The sequence below is a fragment of the Dromiciops gliroides genome, chromosome 4 (genome assembly GCF_019393635.1).
Source record: "Dromiciops gliroides isolate mDroGli1 chromosome 4, mDroGli1.pri, whole genome shotgun sequence".
In the NCBI taxonomy this organism is placed as follows: Eukaryota; Metazoa; Chordata; class Mammalia; order Microbiotheria; family Microbiotheriidae; genus Dromiciops; species Dromiciops gliroides.
In genome coordinates, this window is record NC_057864.1 from 437299689 (window position 1) to 437324141 (window position 24453).

Below are 24453 nucleotides of genomic sequence, written 5' to 3' on the forward strand. Positions count from 1 at the left end.
TTGAGACAATCAGAGTTAAGTGACTTGCCTAGGGTCACACAGTAAATGTAAAATTTGAACTCAGGTCCTCCTGATGTCAGAACTGGTACTCTATCCATAGCTGCCCATGCACAAGTCCTTCTTAAGGGCTGGAATAGATGCCCTTCCCCTTTCCCTCCCCATCTTGCCCTGCTGAAATCCTTATCCTTCTTCAAAGCCTAGCTCAGCTGCCACCCCCTGATCTCCCACAAACTGGGTCTGATCCCTGCCTCCTTGACTCTCTTTGACCATTCTTAGGTACTTTATTTTCTACATGTCTTAGCCCTCCTACTAGAGTATGCCAGTCAGGGTACCATTTATCATCTTTCATGCCCTCTACATGGCACAGTGCCCTGAATATGTCACTTAATAAATGCTTATTGAAGGAAGGAAACTGATATTTATTAAGAACCTACTGTATACTAGGCATTCTGCCAAGCACTTTACAAATATCTCATTTTAGTTTCACAACAACCCCAGGAGGTAGGCATTATTAAGATCCCCATTTTACAAATGAGGAAACTGAGGCAGACGTAAGTTAAGTGACTTGCCCAAGGTCACCCAGTCATTAAGAATCTGAGGTGGGATTTTAACTCGGGTCTTCTAGGTCTAGTGTTCTATCCACTGTATCACTTAGCTGCCTCAAATACTATCATAAGAAAATGAATCTCATTTCTACTTAGAAATTCCCTCACACTAAAACCAAATTTAGTCCATGAGCTTTAATTGACTGTGTGTGCTGGAGCATCATACCCAGGGAGAGAAAAGGAAGCCCAAGGGAAGAGTCAGTGAGGAAGGGAAATGACCTCGTCTGAGAGGGAGACCTGTCTTGTCTTTACCCTTGGATGATGGCAGCCGGGGTGAGTCAGAGACCAGTGATGGAACAGAACCCCAGCTGAGGGAGCCTTCTGTTGGGGGACTGTCCTTGGGATGAGGAACACCGTGCCATCTCTGAGACCTTTACTGTTCAATAGAATGATGGAAACAGAGAGCAGGAGTCCTGGGAACTTATGTCCTATGTTAGGAGAACTTGGAAGAGGAAAGACAATGATGGATAAGCCAGAAGTGGAGGCACTGTGGAAAAAGCAACAGACTCAGCGGCTGATGACCTCGGTTATGTCCCAGAATCACATATCTAGAGTTGGCCCTGGTGGCCATGCAGACCAACTGTCTGTCATATTTAACAGATCGGGAAACTGAGGCCCACAGAACTTAGCCAAGGTCACACAGGGAGTGAGTGTGAAAAGTGGGGATATGAACCTTTGGCTCCAGGCAAGTAGGAAAGAAGGAAACAATTGTTTATTGAGCACCAACCATGTGCCAAGCACTTTACAAGTATTACTTCATTTGAGCCTTTCAGTAACACTGGGAGGTAGGTGCTATTATTCTTTCCATTTTATAGATGAGGAAACTGAGGCCTTCAGAGAGTAAGTGACTTGCTCAGGGTCACATAGCTGGTAAGTGTCTGAGGCTAGATTTGAACTCAGGTCTGGAAATCTATCCCAATGCCTCCTTCTAGAGCACCTACTGCCTCGTCACTGTCCCAAGCAACTTCTGAGTCGCTCCATCTCCATGAGCCTCGGTTTTCCCATCTTTAACTGCATTACTTACCTCACAGAGTTGTTGAGAGGCATCACTGAGCACACACTATGTCCCAGGCACCGTGCTAAAGAATGGAGATACAGACACCCAGAATGAAACAATCCTTTCTCCCTTGAGGACTTCATGTCTGTAAATCACTTTGCAGCCATAGACTTCAAGGTTCTATTATGACGGCCTCTTTGGGGTGGGCATTCCCTCCCCCATTCAGATTGAAACCTTTATTCTTAGGATTTTTTTTTCCAGTGAGACAATTGGGGTTAAGTGACTTGCCTAGGGTCACACAGCTAGTAAGTGTCAAGTGTCTGAGGTCGGATTTGAACTCAGGTCCTCCTGAATCCAGGGCCAGTGTGCCACCTAGTTGCCCCCAAAACCTTTATTCTTGAGGAGCTAACTGTGTCTGGGGAAGATATGTTAGCTGGCCCTGAACTTTCTGGCAAGGAGCCTTTCCAGATTCAGCCAGACCAGACAGCAGACGTATGGGGTCACCCTTGGGCTGGACCTGAGGCCCTCCCAGCTTGGTGGGGCCTGCCGGAGCTCGCCCTTTGCTTCCCCAGCCCAAGAACTCAAGGACACGTTCCCTCTGCAGTGAGGCATCCAAGGAGATTTTCAATGGAAGTTTACCACCTTGTAACACTATAAACATGGAATTCTATCTAGAGCTACATCAAGGGAGGCTGTTATTCCTGCTGGTGGTGGCTGAGGGGAAAGGGGAAGACTCTTTTTATTTGTTCTGATCTGGACTTCAAGGGTTCTGTGATGGAAAAGGCCGGGGAGGGGGGGCCCTTTATGATGATTGACCTTGGTCGTTTTCAGGGTACGGGTGAATCCTCCTGCTGCCTGACCCCATCAGTGCAGCTGCAGCCCAGAAGCCTGCATTCACCCTCCGGCCCCCCTCTCTATGCTTGGGGCTCCCACCACCAGTACAGGCTGTCGAAGGGCCCTGGAGAAGAGGAATGACAGACAGTGACCCCGATAGCCCATAGCTTCCTCACCCTCCTGCCACCTGGTGCCGGGGCCGTGTGTCTGCTTGGCCCATGCTCTAGCCTAATTGGGCGTGCTCTGACCTTCCAGTTCCCCAAAGGGTAAAACCTAATGAGGTTCCTTCACATCTCAGTGACCAGACCAGGCCTATTAAAGGGGGGGGGGGAACCCAACCCAAACCTCCAGCTCTCTCCAGGCAGCGTGACCGAATGCAGACCGGCTGGAATCCTGCTTGAGATTTGCCAGTTGCAGCAAAATGAATAGTAAATCATGTCTAATGTGTTGTGCGTCGTCCTGCCTGAATCACGCTGCGGATGAAGTATCTGGACAGTGGCTCTGAGGCCCGGGATAACCTGGTGATTGCCATCTCCGGTGTTGGTGGAAAGGCAGAGGCTCGGCCAGCTTGGGGAGAGGCTGGGGCTCACATCTCCTTCCGGATGAGCCTGCTTCAAGCTGGTACCCGGGGGTCTCAGACATCTCCAGCTTCGTCAGTGGTTGTTCCTCCACAGGCAAAGGCTCCCCCAAGTCACCGGGAGGTTGCTCCTGGGTCCCCAGATTAGGAGTCTAGTTTGCTGAGCAGAGGGAGAACGTTTTTAGACACTCAGGGGACTGTGAGGGTGGGGTGTTTCCTGGGATTGGAGGCCCCAAGGGAAGCAGGCTCCTTCCCTGACTCCTGGAAGTCTTGGTGAGAGGCCTGGGGATTAAGGATGGTTGTGGCTTCCTGTGGCAGATGAGGGGGGTGGGGCAGGAGGGGAAGGCTCCCCTAGTGCTTGGCCCATTCCTGCTTCATCAGCAGAGGAGGGGAAGGGAGAAACTTGGACAGAGACAAAGGAGAAAGGGAAGGATAAAAGGCAGGAGGTAAAAGATGAAAGTGAAGAAATGTATGGGGAGGAGGGGAAGTAACAGGCCATATGTGATAACTGCACTTTGTTGTTCATTCATTTCAGTTGTGTCTCCCTCTTCATGACCCCATTGGGATTTTCTTGGCAAAGATACTGGAGTGGTTTACCATTTCCTTCTCCCCCTCATTTTACAGATGAGGAGAGGCAGCTAGGTGACGCAGTGGATAGAGCACTGGCTCTGGAGTCAGGAGGATGTGAGTTCAAATCTGGCCTCAGACACTTGACACTTACTAGCTGTGTGACTCTGAACAAGTCCCTTAACCCGATTGCCTTAAACATCCGGGGCCATCTCCAGTCATCCTGATGTATATCTTGCCACTAGACCCAAATGGCTTTGGAGGGGAGAGTGAGACTGGTGACCTTGCACAGCCTTCTCTTCCTTAAATCCAATTCACTGCAAGTCATGACATCACCTCCTGATGTTATGGTCCTCTTCAAAAACAGAAGAAAAACAACAATGAGAGCAGATAAGGAAACTGAGGCAAAGCAAGGTTAAATGACTTGCTCAGCTTGGAAGTGTCAGGATTTGAACTCAGGAAGATGTTAAATAGGATGATGGGATTTGGGTATAGGAAAGGTGGAAACTAGGTGTCAGGATAGAGGCCACCTTGGGCCTGAATTCATATATAGGCTCAGATACTTGCTAGCTGTGTAGCCTTGGGCAAGGCACTGAACCGTTTGTCATCCTCAGTTTCCTTATCTGTAAAATGAGACAATAAAGGCACCTACCTCCTAGGGTTGTTGTGAATGTAAAATGAGATAATATTTGTAAAGTGCTTTGTAGGTCTTAAAGCAGGGACTTGGGGGTTCCTAAGACCCTTTCAGAGTTTTTTCAAGGTCAAAATGATTTTCATAATGATACTATGGCATTTTAATTTCCTAATATGATAAATATTGAAAGATATAACCATGTGTGTGTTGGAGCTAGTTTGAGCATTTATAACTTGGAAATCAGCAAACACTACACATCAGGGCTTGATTTATTGTGTGTTTTTTTTTTTATTGTCCAGAGTTAAGAAAGTGATGGAGAAAATGTTAATCGTTCAGATTAAACTTAAAAACACATGATTCCTGCATTTTTTCCCTGGAGAGTTGGTTGTTAAATATTTACCAGCAGATTCCTGGATATATCCTACATAAAGAAAAGCTCTTTGAGGGTCTTCAAATTTTTTTTAGTGTAAAGGCACCCTGAAACAAAAATGTTTGAGAAGGGCTGATCTAGTACAACCCTTTTATTTTATAGTTGAGAAAACTATGGTTCAAAAGCGATTTGTACACAGGGAGTTTCATCCAGACTCTTAGTTGGGAGGGACCTCAGAGGCCAGCAAGACCAACTCATAACTGAACATGAGTCCCCTTACCAATGTACTTGACAAATAGTTTCCCAGCATTTCTTTGAAGACTTCTAGTAAGAGAGAATCAACTACACCGGGTAATTAGTGGTAAGGTCTGTATTTGAACCTAGGTTTTTTGACTCCAGGCTAAGAATTTTTATGTTTGTTTGTTTGACCACATCATGCTAGGGCATTAGGGAGCCAGGTAGGTACTAAGTCATTAGCTAGGTGGTGGAGTGGATAGAGTGCCAAGCCAGTAGTTGGGAAAATTCATCTTCCTGGGTTCAAATCCAACCTCAGACACTTACCAGCTGTGTGACCCTGGGCAAGTCACTTGATCCTGTTTGACTCAGTTTCCTCATCTGTAAAATGAGCTGGAGAAGGAAATGGCAAACCACTCCAATATTTCTGCCAAGAAAACCCCAAATGGGGTCATGAAGAGTCAGACACAAATGAACAACAACTAGGGGACTGGTTGATGGGATCAAATCTGAGCATTCCTTATCCTTGTGCTGCTGGAAATCTGAAAGCCATCATCTCAGCTCTGGCAGCCAGCGTAATGCCATTTCTGGGGTGATTTGGATCCAGTTGTCAGTCAATGTCCCATACTTCCAGATGTGCCTTTTTCCCCTGGGCCACAGCTCTCAAGGGAGAAGCTAAGGAGTAAAATCCTAGGGGAAATCACTCATCCATGTCTCCTTTAAAGGGGGTTCTGGGGTCTCTTCCCTGAAAAGGAGTCATCCCTGGGAAATGAAAATGCAAGGACCCTTTCCTGTTCTTGGATGTTGCTAAAGATGCCAAAGATCTCTTGGATTTAAGTGGAATAGAAAAGGGCAGAGTGCTGTCATCCTCTGACATGGCCCAAATCCTAGGATGCTGAGTCCTGATCTCAAACACCACCCATCCTGTCAGAGTCACAAGTAGGAATCCTGGCACCTGGGGCCAAAGTCAGCTATGGTCGAGACTCCCAGAGAGTGGAGTCAGTTCACTTACAGGGGTTGGTAGGGAAATCAGTTGCTGGGGAAGCGGGAAGGTTCGGTCCTCCGATTCTAGGGAGTCTACTCCCTTGCTCTCCTGGGGTGCATGTCCACTCCTGCTGGGATGCAGAAATGTCAGTCTTCAGACCTAAGTGGGAAAGAATGATGCTACTCCAGATGTTGGTGTCTGGGTAGAATCTCCTTTAGCCCTGCCCTATTTATGGCTCCAAAGACTAGAGCTGTCTTAGGTTCAACTCTTCGTCATGTCTAACAGGCTCTGCTTCGGCATTCATCCTTGGGCTTGGGCTGTTGTTGAAAAAAACCAGGATACAAGGGTAAGATTAGCATAGGAAGTAGGCTGTATGGTTCAAATGATCCCAGTGTCCCTTCTCAGATCCATCCCAGTGTTAATGAGCATGTAGAATGAAAACAGTTCGAACCAGAGGGAAATGAGATATGTCCAATGGCACTTATCCTAATAGGTTGTAGAATTCCCACCCATTTCCCAGACCAGCTGATGTAGTTACAGACAGTGAGGGGCAGATAACAGAGGTGATGAGGTTTTAATGAAGTACAAAGATCTATCTATTCAGATATTTGGCTATCCCTTTAGGAAATGTGAAGAGATTTCTGGGATAGAGATGGAAGGACAGCTTGTCATTGATGTATTGAAGATTGGGTCTTTGGGCCCAATGGGCCGCAGTCACTGGCGGCCTTTGAAAAGCTAAGAGTTAGGGGCAGCTAGGTGGCGCAGTGGATAGAGCACCGGTCCTGGAGTCAGGAGGACCTGAGTTCAAATCTGGCCTCAGACACTTAACACTTACTGGCTGTGTGACCCTGGGCAAGTCACTTAATCCCAATTGCCTCACACACACACAAAAAAATAAATAAAAAAAAATAAAGGTAAGAGTTCCAGCCTCAGAATCAAATGGGATGATTAAATCAAGGAAGGAAACTTATGGAACCTCTGAAGCTCTACTTGAGAGCAACAAGGAGTTCGGAGGGGATGTGTTTATCCCCTTCTTCAGTGATGATGGCGCCACTCACCCAATAGGAGACAATGCCTTTGGTAGTAAGTGTGTGTGTGTGAGACAGACAGACAGGGATGCAAGGGCAGGAAGCAGCTTCAAGGAGCATGTCCTCTGGCTGCAAAGAAGAGGGACAGCTAAGGTTTAAAGAGAAAACTAGCCCTGGCAATCAAAGGTCAAGCTGCAGGGAAAAAAAAAAAACAAAACCAACTACCAGATACAAGGAGCTCAGCTAAGCAACCTACCCATGTGGTGCAGTGGTTAGAATGCTGGTCCTAGAGTCAGGAAGATCTGAGTTCAAATCAGGTCTCAGACACTTGAGAAAGTCACTTAACCTCTGTTTTCCTCAGTTTCCTCATCTGTAAAATGGGGATAATAATAGCACCTACCTCCCAGGGTTGTTGTGAGGATCAAATGAGATAATTTATTATTATTGTTGTTGTTATTGTTATTAATTATTCAATAGAGATGCTACACTCGGTTAGGAAGATCTTGCAGTCACCATAAGAAGAGAGAGGACATCAGGGCTTTGTCCTACCAGAGGCATGAATTGTCTGGGCCACAAATGTTTTTCCTAAATTGTGTATCTTACTATTAGCCTGCTCTAAGTCTGTGGCCATCCTTCCACTGATGCCATGTATTTGTGGAAGTGTGTACCCCAGGTTTATGGGGGAGACTACTATGTAGCCACTATTCTTATTCTGCCATCTTAATAAATGCCTTTGCTTTGAGGAAATTGTGTCTACTGGGTGACTATTAAAGCTAAGTGCACTGGTTGGGGCTTGTGAGCTATAGTTTTAGTGGTAGAGACCCAGTCTCTTAACCCTAGGAGCAGTCATCTGTCTCCTAGTGACACAACCCAAACGTACAAGTGGGGGTGGGCAGTAGCTGGTGGGGCGCGGGGAGCATTAAGAGTGATTATGTAGCTGGGTTGTTACATCCCTGGAAAGATGCTAAGCAGACTGTAAGCCAGCTTGTCAATTTTCTGTATTTCTTTCTCTTAAAAATCTGCCTCTATCCTTACTTTAATGAGGAGGCAGTCTGAAATGCAACAGAAGGTTGGGAGCCTTCAAAGGTTTAGTTTCCCAAAAAAGAAAAAAGAAAAAGGGTGAAAGACAAATGAGGAAAGAGCAAGGGAGGGGGCAGATTTGCATTGCTCATCGGTGTCATTCAAACGTTATCTTCTGTAAAGCTGTCACTGAAGGATGAAGTACCAGTTCTTGGCCATTGCAGTCCTCTGATAATGTCAGCAGTGAGAGATCACCCTGGGATTTGTTGGCACAGAGCAAATGCCGCCAGCTCCAGGCGCTTCTGCTGTCCTGGAGCTTGCCTCTGCAGCGGCTCAGTCTTCTCTGAAGACCAGGCAACTGTCCAGCTCCTGCCCTTGCCCCAGTGGTTAGCACTCTCTTCCTTTTGCAATGGTTTTCACTTTGTAAGTGTCTGGTGTTCACTTCTCTGTGTGCATATTGGATTCTTAGGGGGAATAGGAACTTTCTGGGAGCAAAAAATAGTTTTATTTGTGTCTTTCTATTCCCAGTACCTGTTCCAGCCCCTTGCCCACGTAATAAATGAAGAAAATACTGTATTTACTTTATGTGCACATATTATTTCCTCTAATAAAATGTAATCTCCTTGAGGACAGGGACTGGTTCATTTTTGTCTCTATCCAGAGTACCCAGCTCAATGCTTCATACCCAGTAAATGCTTAATAACAGCTTATTGAATTTAAATGCTTAACAACTGCTTATTGGAAGGATGGATGAATGAACCATGGAAATGTTATATAATAATAATAATTACTGAAAACAAAGTGAACATGTGGGAGTCCCTTAATCTGGACCCAGGCTTGTCTGTCTTAGTGGGGAAGGCCACAGTGACCTCATTAAGTGGACCTCTTGTCAACTTCTCTATGATTAATATTATATAAGGGAACGACAGCATGGATAATCCTAACTCATGAATGACCCCAAATTCCTAAAATTTGAGTTTGGTTTGCATCACAGACTTTTCCTCCAGCAGATTAACTTTCAATGTTCTGCTCTGCTCCGGCTGGGCATGAGATGAGTTCTCAGCAGCCGAGCACACCTCAGGTGATGAGAAGGGCAGGTAGGCTAGCAGTACCCCTCTGCAGCAATCAGTCTGGGATTCATCCTTGGCCGTGGACAATCCACCAAGTGCATACCATGGGGTAAATCTTCCAGATCCTCATATTCTCCTTCAGTGAGAGTGGTCTAACTCCCTTCCATCTGTCGTTCCTTTGTTTTGCAGGTTCCCTGGATGAGAAGGAGCTGAAGACGGCTCCCATCCCACCTTCTCTGTAAGCCCAGGGGTGGGGGCCTTGGGGCCCTTTGGGGGTCACCAATGCCGAAGAACAGCAAAGTGACACAGCGGGAGCACAGTAACGAGCATGTCACGGAGTCTGTGGCCGACCTGCTGGCCCATGAGGAACCAGTGGACTACAAGCACAGCGTCCTGAATATGGCCGGAGAGACCCAGGACAAGCAGAAGGATGTGGAGGAAGACCTGGAGGCTGAGGACAGGCCTGCCTGGAATAGTAAGCTACAGTACATCCTGGCGCAGATCGGCTTCTCCGTGGGCCTGGGCAATGTCTGGAGGTTTCCATATTTATGCCAGAAAAATGGTGGAGGTAAGAGGCAGCCTTGGGGGCAAATTTAAATTGAAGCTGCATTGTTAGCATTCTCTCCTTCACTTTCTAAAGTCTGGCAAATCAACACAATCCTTAAATAATTGCTGCTATTCAAAGGGCAGAAAAGCCCTTAAACTTGACCATGGACATCAGCATCTTCTCCTGTAAGCCTTCCCCTCCTCAGATCCTTTCCCAGAAAGCAACCCCATCCTTCTACTTACTCAGATGACTTCAGAATCATCCCTCTCCCTTTACCCCCATAACCAGTTACCAAGTCTGGACTTCTCTTATGTATCCAACATTTTCTTTTCACCCACATGGTCACAACCCGGTCCCCCTATTACCTTTTTTTGTTTGTTTCTTTCTTTTGATGAGGCAATTGGGGTTAAGTGACTTGCCCAGTGTCACACAGCTAGTAAGTGTCAACTGTCTGAGGTCAGATTTGAACTCAGGTCCTCCTGACTCCAGGGCTGGTGCTCTATCCACTGCGCCACCTAGCTGCTCCCCCCATTACCTTTTGAGCCTCCTAATTGATCTCTCTAGTTCCAGACTCTCCCTGTTCTATTCACCTTCCGAAAGCTGCCTAAATCATCTTCCTGAAGCCTGGGTCTGGCCTTGTCACTACTCTGCCCTCAAACACTTGGTTGCCCTCCCCTCTGCTTCCATTGCAGGAGAAAATTAAAACCCCATAGCTTGGCTTTTAGAGTCCTCTAGTCTGGTTCCCACCTGTTTTTCCCACCATATTTCATATTTCTTCCCTATAATCAATCTGTTCCCTGACCTTGACACTCCATCTCCCACCTGTGTGCCATTGGACAGGCTCCCTGTCCCTCATGCCTGAAATGTATTCCTTCCTCATCTCTACCTCCCAGAATACTTGTCTTCCCGGCCCAAGGGGCATCTTCATTCAGCATTTCCTCCTCTACCCCAGTAGTCTGTGCTCTTTCTCTCCTCCATCGACCTTGAGTTATACTTAGCTGTGTACATATCGTATCCCTCTCCCTACTAGAACGTAAGATCTCTGAGGACAGAAATGGCTTCATTTTTGTCTTTTGATGCTCTGGGCTTGGTACATTGTCTTGTGTGTGTGTGTGTGTGTGTGTGTGTGTGTGTGTGTGTGTGTGTGTGTGTGTGTTTAGTTGTTTTCAGTCATGTCCAACTCTTCATGACCCCATTTGGGGGTTTCTTGACAGAGATACTGGAGTGGTTTGCTATTTCCTTCTGCAGCTCATTTTATAGATGAGAAACTGAGGCAGTAAGTGTCTGAGGTCAGGTTTGAACTCAGGAAGATGAGTCTCACTGACTCCAAGCCTGGCTCTCTATGTACCATGGTGCCACCTAGCTGCCTCCTCTTGCACATAGTAGATACTTCATAAATGCTGATTGAAATGCACTGCTCTAGACTAGGGTCTGATGGTTAAACTTTCTCTTCAAGGGAAAACAGATGCAGGACACACTTTTAAATTGAATCTGCATTGTTAACATTCTCTCCCTCACTTTCTAAAGTCTAGCAAATCAACAAAACAATAAATCAAGCCCTGATTTGTAGAGCTTGCAGATTTCCAAGGTGTAAATGCTCACACTTCATTTACTATCAAGAAAGGGTATGGGCTAACTCCAGTATCATACCAGCTCTAGGAGTATTAAAAAGCAAAATAATAATGTCGATGCCAAGAGCAGTTAATATTTATATAAAGCTTACTGTATGCCAAATGTTGGGCCAAGGGCTTTACAATTATTACCTCATCTGATCCTCACAGCCCTTGGAGGTAAGGGCTATTATTATCCAAATTTTACAGATGTGGAAGTGACTTGCTCAGGGCCACACTGATATCTCTCTGACTCCAGACCCGGGGCTTTAAAGAACTTACAAGGATGAGGAAGCATTTCGTCAGGAGAGTTGGCACTCTGTGTTTTGAGGATATGGTTTATTCCCGTAAAACCTTAGCTAGCTGGGGCCCTTGGGGTTTTTTTCTGTCCTCCATTTCTGTGAGAAAGAGATACATGGCAAGAGAACAAGCTGAAACCAAGGCTTTGTTTTGAGATAAGCTCTCAGGTATGTCCTGGGCTTAGACCATAATAACCAACCACAGACACATGACACCCAAAGATTTACAGGGTCTTTCCCCCACAATAGCACCATGAAGTTAGTAGTACAAATGTGCTTATGCCCATTTTACATATGAGGCTACTGAGGTTTAGAAAGGGTTAAGAGACTTGACCATAGCTACTCCGCTCTTCAGTTTTAGAGCTGAGGCTTGAACTAAGGTCTGCTTATTTCAAGTCTGCCACTTTTTCTATAAACCCACAATGCCCCTCTATTTCCCTAGAAAGCCTTTATCTTCTATCTTTATTCCTATCCTATATTTTCCTATTCTATCTTTTTCTATTCTATATTTATTAATATTCTCTATTTTCCTATATTTATTCCTATTCTATATTTGTTCTTATTCTATATTTTCATTGAACAAATATTTATTGATTCTTAACACTTGTGAGCCATTCTATTAGCAGATGAAGGGGAAGGAGGGAATAAGGAAGAGGGATACAGCGATCCCACCCTCCTGTAGGGGAGATATGCTATTGTAAACCATAAAGTGCTAAGCAAATGTATTATTATGCAGGGATGTGCTGGTAAATTTTCTGGGCAGTGTGGGGCGGCAGGGGGAGGAAGGTATCCAGGGAACACTTTTTTTCCCCTGGGGCAATGAGGGTTAAGTGACTTGCCCAGGGTCACACAGCTAGTAAGTGTCAAGTGTCTGAGACTAGATTTGAACTCAGGTCCTCCTGAATCCAGGGCCAGTGCTCTATCCACTGCGCCACCTAGCTGCTCCCAACACTTCTATATTAAATCTGAATCATTAACATTTTATTTATCACTTTATGAGGTCCAGAAATCAACAAAACAATAAATTAAACCCTGATTTGTACCATTTGCCAATTTCTAAGGTGTAAACATTCACATGGAAAATTTAATAGCTGGCTCTCATGAGCCAGCAGAAGCTGGATTAATAATTATAATTCAAGGTGGAATAAGAAAGCTTAATAAGAGAGGTACAAAACATAATGGGAGCACAGAGGAGTGATAGATCATGTCCAGAATTTTTTTTTTAATTGGGAGGGAAAGGGGATGAAATCAGGGAAGACTGCATGGGGGAAATGTCTTTGGAATCATCATTGATGTTAAAAATAATGACCCTAAGTTATACCACAAGTTTCTAAATCATCAAAGAAAGATCTCATTCTGTCCAGTATGCTTTAATTGGCTGCCGTGGCATGGGAAAGAGAGGGCTGACCTCAGAGGCAAGAAGGTTTGCATTCAATTTCAGCTTCTGACCCATACTGGCTGGGTGACTCTGGGCAAATAGCCTAATCTCTCCCTGCCCCAAAGTTGTCCTAAAAAGTTGTCACCTAGCTGTCCTAAATTGAGGGCCAGAATGGCTAAATAATTTGCTTAGAGTCACACAACTAGTAAAGTGGGATTTGAACTCAAGTCTTCCTAATTCCAAGTACAACAGTCTGTCCACTACACCACCTACCTCTTAATCGTTATCAAGGTTTGGGAGGGTAAGGAGAGGGGGTTAGTATTTAATGAGAGAGGTGTCAATGGTGAAAGTTCTGTGAATTGGCTTCCTCTAGGAAGCCTTCCCTAATGAAATTTATTAGGCTGTAAATGAATGAATGAATGAATGAACGAACGAATGAAAGAAAAGGTTTCTTAGGCACTTACCATGTGTAAAGCACTGGGTTTACAAATAGAAAAGCAAAAAAAAAGTCATCTCTCTCAAGGAACTCTACTAGAGGAAATAGCACCTATAGAGGATAAACGCTCATTGGCTCTGTGTCTCCTCCGTATGTACACATCCATTCATTCATTCTACAAATATGTGCTCATTACACATTGTGTTAACATATAGCTGCAGGTCTGTTCCTTTGTACCTGTTCTTTAAACCCCTCCAGAGCAGCGACCGTTTCTTATCTTTCATTGGTATTTCTCCCCCAGTGCCCAGGACGGTGCCCAAAGGGTCGGATATTATAGGCTGACTGATGAGGGTGGCGGTGGATTTGTCTCTGTCTAATGTATGGGGCAAGGAGGCACAAGACAACATGGTGCCTGAAGGCTTGGCATGGTGCAGGGGTCCTGGCAGCAGTGTGTTGGGTGGCTTGTTGACAAGCAGAACTGACAGCTCATGCCTTTGACTGGTTGTAGGGTGAGGGTGTATTTACTGCAGCGGAGGCCGATCTTGGCACATTTCTCTGCCGAGGGTACTCGTCCGTGTCCAAACATGGTTTTAATTCTCCTGCTAAACGCCCTGTCACTTAGAATCGGGAATATGTCTGAAATGATGCCCTGGGCGGCACGATTAATTCGTCAGCTGGAATCTTTGGCAAGATCTGGTTCATCCTTTGCGGTCATCCTGGTTATGCTTCCTGCGCTGCTAATTTCTTTGCAGATCCCCCAATTAGTTGTAGATTAATAGTGTTTCTATTCAGGGCCTTCACTCTCGGGAAAGATTCCAGTCTCTGCTTTCCTGGAGCTGCCCATTGTGCCATGTCAGCACTAAATGCCCACATAGTCATGGTAGTGTTATGAGTATCTAGCAGGGTGCCTGCGCATTTGTCAGTGTGAGTGATGAAGTGGCTATGCCAGGTATGTTCTACTGAATGGGTTAGTTAGCCTAGGAGAAGACCCGCTTATGCTCACACAATACTTTGCAGTTTTCAAAACATTCCATTTAAAAATGGACATTTCTGGGGCAGCTAGGTGGCGCAGTGAATAGAGCACCAGCCCTGGATTCAGGAGGACCTGAGTTCAAATCCAGCCTCAGACACTTAACACTTACTAGCTGTGTGACCCTGGGCAAGTTACTTGACCCCAATTGCCTCACTAAAAAAAAAAAAAAATGGACATTTCTGTAGTGCTCTCAAGTTTGCAAAATTCTCCTCCTTACTACAGCCCTGTCAAGCAGATAGTACAGCTGTTATTACAGATGAGGAAACCGAGTCTTTGGAAAGTGTAAGTATCTTCTCCACAGTCTTGTGAATAATGAATGGCAGAACTGGGACTGAAAACCAAATATCCAAACTTCAGAGTCAGCTGGGTGGCACAGTGGATAGAACACTAGTCTTGGAGTCAGGAAGACCTGAGTTTAAATCCATCCTCAGATATCCACTAGTGGGCAAGTCATTTAATCTGTCCTTGCCTCAGTCTCTAATTAGTAAAATGAGGATAATAGTAGCATCTACCTCCCTGGGCTTGTTGTGAGGATTAAATAAGATAACAGATGTGAGGCATCTTGAAAACCTTATTGTTATTACTATGACTAAGCCAGTCTACCTCTCGTTTAATGCCAGCCATATATCATGTTTCAGTTGGCATGCGAAAAAAATTCGTTTTTCTCTGAGACTGTCTTGCCTTGTTGAGAAGTTTTGATGCACATGAATTTATTTATTTATTTGTTTGTTTGTCTGTTTATTTATTTATTGGTGAGGCAGTTGGGGTTAAGTGACTTCCCCAGGGTCACACAGTGGCAAGGGTCTGATGCCAGATTTGAACTCAGGTTCTCCTGAATCCAGGGCAGGTGCTCTATCCACTGTGCCATCTAGCTGCCCCTGATGCACATGAATTGAGTACTATACCCTTCCAGGTTGTGAGTGTCTTTGAAGGTAGAAGCAGGTACAATATAGACAAAATGTATGCAAGTGTATGCAGGAAGTCATGGTCCTGGGTCCACCAACTGCCAAGTTTCCACAGTCCATAATATGGGCATGCCCCCAAGGAATAGTGAAGATGACATCAAGATTGTGTGAGATAAAGTCTTCACTGCCCAGCCATTTGATACACTCTTTACCTGAGGCAAAGAGTAGTCAGTACAGTAAAGCCCAGTGTACCCAGGGATGCACATGACTCAGGGGAACCTAAATACAGACACACAGAGAAATCCATCCAGGGAAAGATTCTTCACATCTTCACTGCTTTGCTACAATGAGGTGAGGTGGTATCTTCTGCCCAGACTATCATTGAATCCAGTTCTGCCATTAAGGATTAAGGGCCAGTTTGGGGTTGTACCAGCTCAGAGTTTAGCCTACCTTTTCATTTATAAGCAGCCTCCACAAAGTTTCAGAGCCTGATGATGCCCCTGGTAAGGTTTTTGCCTGCAGCTGATGCCTTCCTCATCCTACAATTCCACTGCTTTGCCTCTCTGGCTAAGGTAATATGGAAGGAACCCTAGGGGGCAAGATAGTAATGGTGGGCAGAAGAAAGAATCAATGAGTTCTAGGAAAATCAAGGAATCCAATGAATTTCTGAGAGTGGGGTTGCCAGTTTTTCTTTATCTTTTCTGCCAAGCATACTCTCTACCCTTACTTCACCCATGCTGCACTAACCTGAACTCCCTGATGCCTCTTCTCTCTCCATGCAGGTGCCTACCTTGTGCCCTACCTGGTGCTGCTGATCATCATTGGGATCCCACTCTTCTTCTTAGAACTGGCTGTGGGTCAAAGGATACGCCGGGGCAGCATTGGAGTGTGGCACTATGTGTGCCCCCGGCTGGGTGGCATTGGCTTCTCCAGTTGCATTGTGAGTTGGGGGGAGGAGAGTAAGGGGAGAAGAAAGAGGGAAGAGAATGAGGAGGATGAACGGGAAGGGAAGAGGAAGTGATCAAGGCCATTCCCTGAACCCAAAAGGAAGAAGAGCAGTTCTTGTGGTCCAGAGATGAGGTCACAGAGGTTCCATCGAGGTTCCCATGCCAGAATAAAGGACTGAGTCTAGCTGGTCCATGCTCCTCCTGACCACTCAGATAGATCTTTCTGTCCCATGCTGAAAAGCTGACTTTTATTTTCCAGGAATCTAGAGGAACATGCCCTACATGGCTCATCATTTCATGACCTTCCCCGTGTAAAAAAGAAATCTGTTGTTTTCACTTGGAGGAGTGGGCAGAAATAAAGAGCCCTGATTAGTCATTCAGCCCCCAAGATTCATCAGCCACCTGATACACATGAGCTGAGAACTGGAGGTGTCCTTCACATGGATCATAGGAACTTAGCGGGTGCTTCAGAATAGTTCATTGAAGCAGAGACAGGGAGTTCTCATTGAGAGGGACTATGCAGTGCAGACAAACTCCCGAGAATGGTGGTGCCTACCGATCAATCAGCCAATAGGCATTTATTAATTACTTATTATGTGCCAGGCACTGTGCTAAGGACTGGGGGTACAAAGAGACAGCAAAAACAATCCCTGACCCCAACAAACTTACATTCTGGGAAGACACGGACAATAATAGCTATATACAAGATGTGAAGAGAAGAGATGCAGGGTAACCTTAATGGGGAAGGCCCTAGCTGAGGGAAGAACTGGGAAAGGACTTACACAGGAGATGCATATGAGCTTTTTTTTTTTTTTTTTGGTGGGGCAAAGAGGGTTAAGTGACTTGACCAGGGTCACACAGCTAGTAAGTGTCAAGTGTCTGGCACCGGATTTGAACTCAGGTCCTCTTGAATCCAGGGCCAGTGTTTTATCCACTGTGGCACTTAGCTGCCCTAACCTGAGTCTTAAAGGAAGCCAGAGGAGCCAGGAGGAAGAATTGAGGAGAAAGAGGATTCCATGCATGGGGCATAGCCATCATAAGTGAACCAAGTTGGGAGATGGAGTCATGTCATGTGGGAGGAACAGCAAGGAGACCAGTTTGGCTAGATTATAAAACATGCAAAGGGGAGGAAAATGTTAGAAGCTTTTGTAAGGGTAGAAAGGGGTTAAGTGGATGGTAGAGGGCTTTAAATTCTGAACAGAGGAGTTTCTATTGGATCGTGGAAGTACTAGGGAGTCACCGGAGTTTGTTGGACATTGCCGTGAAATGGTCAGACCTATGACTTAGGAAGATGACTTTGGTAGCTGAATGGAGGATGGGTTGGAGTGAGTTCCCTGAAGGCTATTGCAATAATCCAGGTGAGAGTTGATAAGGGCTTGTGCAAAGGTGGTGACTGTGTGAGTGAGGATAAGGGATATAGGAGAGGTGTTAGAAAGATAAAAATGATATTTTATAACAGATTGGATATGTAGAACGAGTATACAAGTGAGGAATCAAGGATAATGCAGAGGTTATAAAATTGGGTAACAGGGAAGATAGGGTAGCTAGTGGCACAGAGGATTAAGTGCTGAAGCTGGAGTCAAGAAGACCTGAGTTCAAATCCTGCCTCAGACACAATAGCTGTGTGACCCTGGGCAAGTCACTTAATTCACCTCAATTTTCTCATCTGTAAAATGAGCTAGAGAAGGAAATGGCAAACTACCCTAGTATCGCTGCCAAGAAAACTCCAAATAGGGTCACAAAGAGTTGGAAATGGTTGAAACGCCCAAACAACATACAAAACAGGGAAGGTAGTGGCCCCTCGATGGTAATAAGAAACTTGGGAAGAGGGAAGGGTTTGGGAGCAAAGACAATGAGTTTTGTATTGAGTTTGAGGTGCTGATTGGACTTCCAATTCAAGATATGCAAGAGTTAGATAGTGATTCAAAACCACAGTGGAAAGAAATTAGGGCTAGATATATAGATGTACATAGAGATGCTAGTCAAACCCATGGTAATGGATAAGGTCACCAATCAAGATAATGTAGAAGAAATAGAGAAGAGGGCTCAGGACAGAGCTTTGAGAGACAGACACACTTAGTGTGTGTGACTTGGATAAAGATCCAGCAAAGGAGACTGGGAAGGAGTGGCCAGACTGGGAGGAGGAAAATCAGGAGGTGGTAATTTCGTGAAAACCTGGAGGGGAGAGAGTATCCTGGAGAGGATGGTCAACAGTGTCAGATGCTGCAGAGAGGTGGGAAAGGATGAAGGCTGAGAGAAGGGCATCAGACTTGGCAGTTATTGGCAACTTTGGAGAGAGTGATGAGGCTAGAAGCCAGACTGCATAAGGTCAAAAAGCAAGGGAGAGGAGAGGAAGCAGAGGCAATGAGGATGAAAGGCTTTTTCTAGGAGTGTGGCTGAGAAAGGGAAGGGAGATATGGGTCGACAGCTTGAGGGTAAGGAAACAAGCATTTATTAAGTACCTACAATGTGCTAGGCACTGAGCTAAGCACTTTACAAATACGATCTCATTAGATACTCACAACAGTCCTGGGATGTAGATGCTATGATGATCCCCATTTTACTATTAAGGAAACAAGTAAATAGAAGTTAAGTAACTTGCTTAGTGTCACACAGCAAGTAAATGTTTGAGACCAGTTTTGAACTCAGGTCTTCCTGACTCCAGGCCCAACATTCTATCTGCTGAGCCATAGCTACCCTCTTGAAGATATAGGAGGTTCTTGTGAGGGTTTTTAAAGGTTGGGAGCAAGGGGGATGTGGACATATTTTTAGGCAAGAGGAAAGACCAATAAATTTTGATTTATGATTAGAGAGAAAAGGGTAAGGAATAGAATCAAGAGAAGAGGTGTGTGTGTGTGGGGGGGGGGATTTAGTCTTGGCAAAGACCAGAATAAAGGAAGAAAATATAGGGGTTGGTGTCAAAGGGTTTTTGAGATGGTAGAGAAGTGGGAAAGAAAGAACTCATGGCACATGGTCTTAATTTTCTCAATAAAATATGAGGTGAGGTATTCAGCTGAGAGGATGCCTGGAAGAGGAGGTGTGGAAGACTTGAGAAAAGAGAAGATTTGGAACAACTTCTGTGGGGAGTGAGACAGGGAATCAATTAGGAAGGAGTAAAAAAATTACCTTGCTGAGGTAAAAAGTCCAGTGGAGATTAGATAAAATAAATTCGTTGCAGACAAATCTTGTGATTCCAGATTCCTTGCTTTTTGTATAAGGCTTGATCCCTTAGGCAAATCTTTTTGGGGCCTCAGTTTACACATCTATGAAGTAGGGATAATATTGTTGTCACTGAAAGATCCACCAAAGATCCTGCAGATGTGTTCGGGGACAGTCACTAGTTCTGATAACCCTAACCTGAGCTCTCTGGGCGGTGGCAGAGAGAGGCAGTTCCTGTCTTTATAGGGCTCTCTGTCCATGTGTCTTTCTCCAGGTCTGCCTCTTCGTTGGGTTGTATTACAACGTGATCATCGGCTGGAGCATATTTTATTTCTTCAAATCCTTCCAGTATCCATTGCCATGGAGTGAGTGCCCTGTAATTAGGAATGGAACCACTGCAGGTGAGTCCCTGTGGGAGCCTCGGTTTGAGGGGCAAGGAGATACAAGCCACAACACCTCTGGTACATTGACCCTGCCCTGGCATCACTTGCCCATCAACCACAGGATGGATTTGTTCTAGAATAGATCTTTGTAGCTTATTGTCTGGGGAAGGAGGGGCCCTTCCTGACTAAGGAGTGGGAGCTCTTTGTAAATTAAGGGAACAGGTTGGAGATTTGAAACAGTGAGTCTCATGCCATCTCAATGCCACCTTCAGCAAGATTCCTAACTTCTCCGAGACTCAATTGTCTTGTCTATAAAACAAAGAGGAAATGCTTAATGGGAAGACAATGGGGAAGAGGCAATGTTAGCTGATAAGAATTATTCTCATAACAGTCTACTGTCTCTGGCTTATATGTCACTTTGACATCTGTGATTTCATTCAGTCCTCATACCATCCCTATGAGCACATAGTCAGGATTACCATTACTATTTTGGGGATCGGGATAGAATCTGGGCCTTCTATTTCTGTGGTATTTCCAGGTAAAAAACCCTCCCTTCATCAATGCAGGTTGGCACTTCTGTATACCAGTTGCCCAGATCACTGAGGAGTTAAGTGATTTACTTGTACACAGTTCTATAGTCAGTAGGACTGTGTGTCAGAGGTCTGCCTGGATTCAAGGCTAGCCCCCGAACCTGAATCCCACACTGCCTCCCCATTTTACAATAGAAAAAAATAGACTCTGAAGGGAAAGGTGATTTGATATCTAATAGCTTACATTTATATATAATTTACTATGTGCCAGGCATTGTGCTAAGCAGTCATCTCATTCGATCTTTACAACAATTCTGCCAGGAAGGGGGCTATTATTGCCTCATTTTACAGATGAGGGAAATGAAGCAAACAGAGGTTAAGTGACTTGCCCAAGGTCATGTAGCTAGTTAGTATCTGGGGCCAAATTTGAACTCGGGTCTTCTGTACTCCAGGTCCAGCTCTCTATTCACTGCTCCTCTCCCCCTTACACTTATTTATTCGAGGTCATTATAGCATCATATATTTGGAGCTGGAAGGGACCTTTAGGGTCATTTCATCCAACCCTTCATTTTATTGGTGAGGAAACTGAGGCCCAGAGGGTTTAATTTATTTGCCCAAAGGCACACTTGTGATTTGAACCCAGGTCCATCGATTCCAAATCTATTATTGCTGATAGGCTGTTTCAGTCGTGTCTGACTCTTCATGATCCCATTTGGGGTTTTCTTGGCAAAAATATTGGAGTGGTTTGCCATTTCCTTCTCCAGCTCATTTTACAGATGAGGAAATTGAGGCAAACAGGGTGAAGTGACTTGCCCAGGGTCATGCAGCTACTAAGCATCTGAAGCCATATGTGAACTCAGGAAGATGAGTCTTCTGACTCCAGGCTGGGCACTGTAGGCACCATGGCACCATCCAGCTGCCCTCAGACACCAAATCTACTGCTTTTAAAATTCATCCTTCTGCCTCCCGGGGTACAACCTGGTTAGTGGAAGAGCTGAGATGAGAAGCTGTGTTCTAACTTAGGCTCTTTTCTGCAGGAGGCTCGCCTCGTGATTTTAACGTGAGGCAAGAATTTAGCCAGGTCACAATGTCCTGGTGCTCTCTAGGATCTACTGGGAACCCAGGGTGCCCAGTGCCCAGCATATCCCTTAACCATGACAACAACTTGGTTTGCTCAAAATGAGATCAGAGATTTGATGGGTTGGAAGGAAACCCTTTGTCACACCCCATGGGGTGATATTGGGTGGGTGGGCCAATGGGGCTTCCTTGCCTGTGCTCCTCAGCCCTGAGGCCTCATGGCTTTGGTCATTGGTTTCAGTGGTGGAGGAAGAATGTGATAAAAGTTCAGCTACCACCTACTTCTGGTATCGGGAGGCTCTGGACATCTCCAACTCCATCTCAGAGAGTGGGGGGCTCAACTGGAAGATGACCCTGTGCCTCCTTGTGGCTTGGAGCATTGTGGGTATGGCTGTGGTCAAGGGAATTCAGTCTTCAGGGAAGGTAAGTGGCAGAGGGCTGCAAAGGTGGGAAGGGATAAGGGGAAGTAGGTGTCAGGGGACGCAGGCATCACCCAGGAATTGATAAGGTCTGGGTCCTCATCTTGGATCTATGCCTTTATCTAAGTCTTTTAGGGGGTCTCAGTTTACCCATCTGTGAAGTGGGCAATATTATTCCACCACCTGCCTCACGGGGTTGTTGCAAAGCAAAGACGTATACATTCAAGTGATGTAGAATTATTTTTTAATGGAGCCACAATGAACAGTTCCATGACCAAAGAAGTTGCCACCAAAACTTGGAAGAGCAGACTTCTGTTGGTGATGGCTCCTTGTTGAACCTACGGTCAAAAAGCCAATTGGGTTTGATGGCTGGGGGCAGGGATGGGCAGAGAGAGAGAGAGAAGGTTCCCCATTGGGTGAGTCTTGTTGCAAGAGTGGTTTTCTGAGAAACCAAAGCCAGGGGCTTGGCTGACAAGCAAGCTTGCTGAGAAAACTCCCAGTACTGCCCTGAGAGCTGGGAGCTCCAAAGAACCCACACACAATACCAGAGCTGGAAGAAGCCCCAGAGGGTTCCTAGTCCAATCTGCATCTCCACAGGAATTTCCTCTATGTTATTCCCAACAAATGGTTGACCAGCTTTCATGTAAAGACCGCCGGGTCTTCCTCCCAAATCAGCTCATCCACCTTTGGTTTCTAAGTTTTCCCTTACATCACGGCGAAATCTGCCCACATTACTTCTAGTCCTGTCCTGTAGGGTCAAGTGGGACAGCTCTGTTGTTTCCCTCTTTCCTATGACAGCCCTATCCTAAAATTAGCATTAAGATGGATTAAAAGTGGAAAAGGGACTTTATTGAGCTTATGTGTCTTCAATTAACCCTGTGATCTAAGGTTAAATTTCCTTGCCTTCAAACTCCTGCCTCTCCTGCCCCACTTTGCTAGTTACAAAATCAGCAGATCTTACTTAACCAAGCTTTAGCTGAGGTGGGACTTGTAAATGCATCCCGATGAAACCTTAGAGAGCACTAGCTTTCTGTAAAACACAAGTACATTTGAATATACTTAACAACGCCATTTTCCTTGGTCCTCTTTAAACAGTTAAACCCTCTAACTTGCTGAATATAATCGCTAACATTTATATAGCATTTCAAGGTATAGAAAGCATTTTAATTATAATCTTATACACTGCCTCATAACAACTTTGTGGGGGTAGACTCTTTCATTATGCTAATTTTGTAGATGAGGAAACTGAGGCTGAGAAAGGTTGAGTTTCTAGAGTCATACAGCTTGTGTCCGAGGAAGGATTTGAACCCAAGTCTTCTTGGACACCAAGTCCAGGACTTTGTCCACTACATAGCCTAGTTGCCTAAATCAGTTACTTGTATGTTGAACTTTATTTTTTAAATGTTTATTATTATTATTTTATTTTGTGGGGCCATGAGGGTTAAGTGACTTGCCTAGGGTCACATAGCTAGTAAGTGTCAAGTGCCTGAGGCCGGATTTGAACTCAGGTCCTCCTGAATCCAGAGTGAGTGCTTTATCCACTGTGCCACCGAGCTGCCCCCTGTATGTTGAACTTTATTTTTTTTTTTTTAGTGAGGCAGTTGGGGTTAAGTGACTTGCCCAGGGTCACACAGCTAGTAAGTGTTAAGTGTCTGAAGCCGGATTTGAACTCAGGTACTCCTGACTCCAGGGCCGGTGCTCTATTCACTACGCCACCTAGCTGCCCTATGTTGAACTTTAAACGGAGGGGATGGTGAACAGGAGGTAGGGAAGAGGAAACAAACAGTGTGGTGGGTGTGTTATCCTCAAGAAGCCCTAGCAGACCCCAGGTGAAGCTTTTAACCAAGTGATTGCTTTGCAACCTGCCTGGATCCCACCAGCCCTAAGAAGAGAAAGCCAATTCCTTGGCACTGCCCCTGATCACAGGAAACCTCTATCACCTCACCTCTTGGGGACTTTATAGGCAAGCCAGACAAAGCTGGGGGTGGAGGATGGGCATAGCTAGCATCTACTGGGCATGGCCAACATACCTGGGCACTGCGCCAAGGAGCTCTGATGCCCCAGGGAGGTGCCCGTTATTATAGACCTCAGAAGGGGCTTCCTGCCTTTATGAAGTTGTCCTGTTCTCTCAGCCTGGGGAGCAGGTGGGAGGATTACAGCATCGTGGGATTTTGAGTTAGAAGGGATGAAGGGCAGCTGTCAGCAGGCACACAGTCCTGACCCTGGGGCATCTCGTTGTATTCTCTCCAGGTGATGTATTTCAGCTCCCTTTTCCCCTATGCGGTGCTGGCCTGCTTCCTCGTTCGAGGGCTGCTGCTACGGGGAGCTGTGGATGGGATCTTGCACATGTTTACTCCCAAGGTAAAGCCTAAGATGCTCCCCTGGAGGTCACACACCTGGTGACACATCTCATTGGGCACACCTGTGTCCAGAGAAACTAATCACCTGTCTCACAATTAGGAACTTCTCAAAAGAAAATCCCCACCGGGAATCTTGGTTTGCAGAACAATCTTCTAACTGGACTGTTACTTTAGTAAGATGAATAACTAGGGATGTGCTGGTAAATTTTTAACAACTGAGATGCCCCCAAATCTATGCAAGACATGCTTTTGGGTTTAACCTACATTTTCTCCGTTGCTTTATTTTTTATTTTTATTTATTTATTTATTTAGGTAAGGCAGTTGGGGTTAAGTGACTTGCCCAGGGTCACACAGGTAGTAAGTGTTAAGTGTCTGAAGCCAGATTTGAACTCAGGTGCTCCTGAATCCAGGGCCTATGCTCTATCCACTGCACCACCTAGCTGCCCCCG

The 24453-nt window shown here is 45.4% G+C and overlaps 1 protein-coding gene across 2 annotated transcripts in view; it reads left to right on the forward strand.

Moving 5' to 3' along the window:
- The window catches only part of SLC6A17 (solute carrier family 6 member 17), a 63979-nt gene that overhangs the window by 16664 nt on the left and 22862 nt on the right, over window positions 1-24453 (forward strand). For both annotated transcript variants that reach the window (XM_044001596.1, XM_044001595.1), the window contains 5 exons: window positions 9111-9489; window positions 15912-16069; window positions 19510-19636; window positions 21467-21648; window positions 23895-24005. In XM_044001596.1, coding sequence (XP_043857531.1) covers window positions 9204-9489; window positions 15912-16069; window positions 19510-19636; window positions 21467-21648; window positions 23895-24005 — 864 coding nt within the window. In that variant the 5' untranslated portion in view covers window positions 9111-9203. The remainder of the gene's footprint in view (window positions 1-9110; window positions 9490-15911; window positions 16070-19509; window positions 19637-21466; window positions 21649-23894; window positions 24006-24453) is intronic.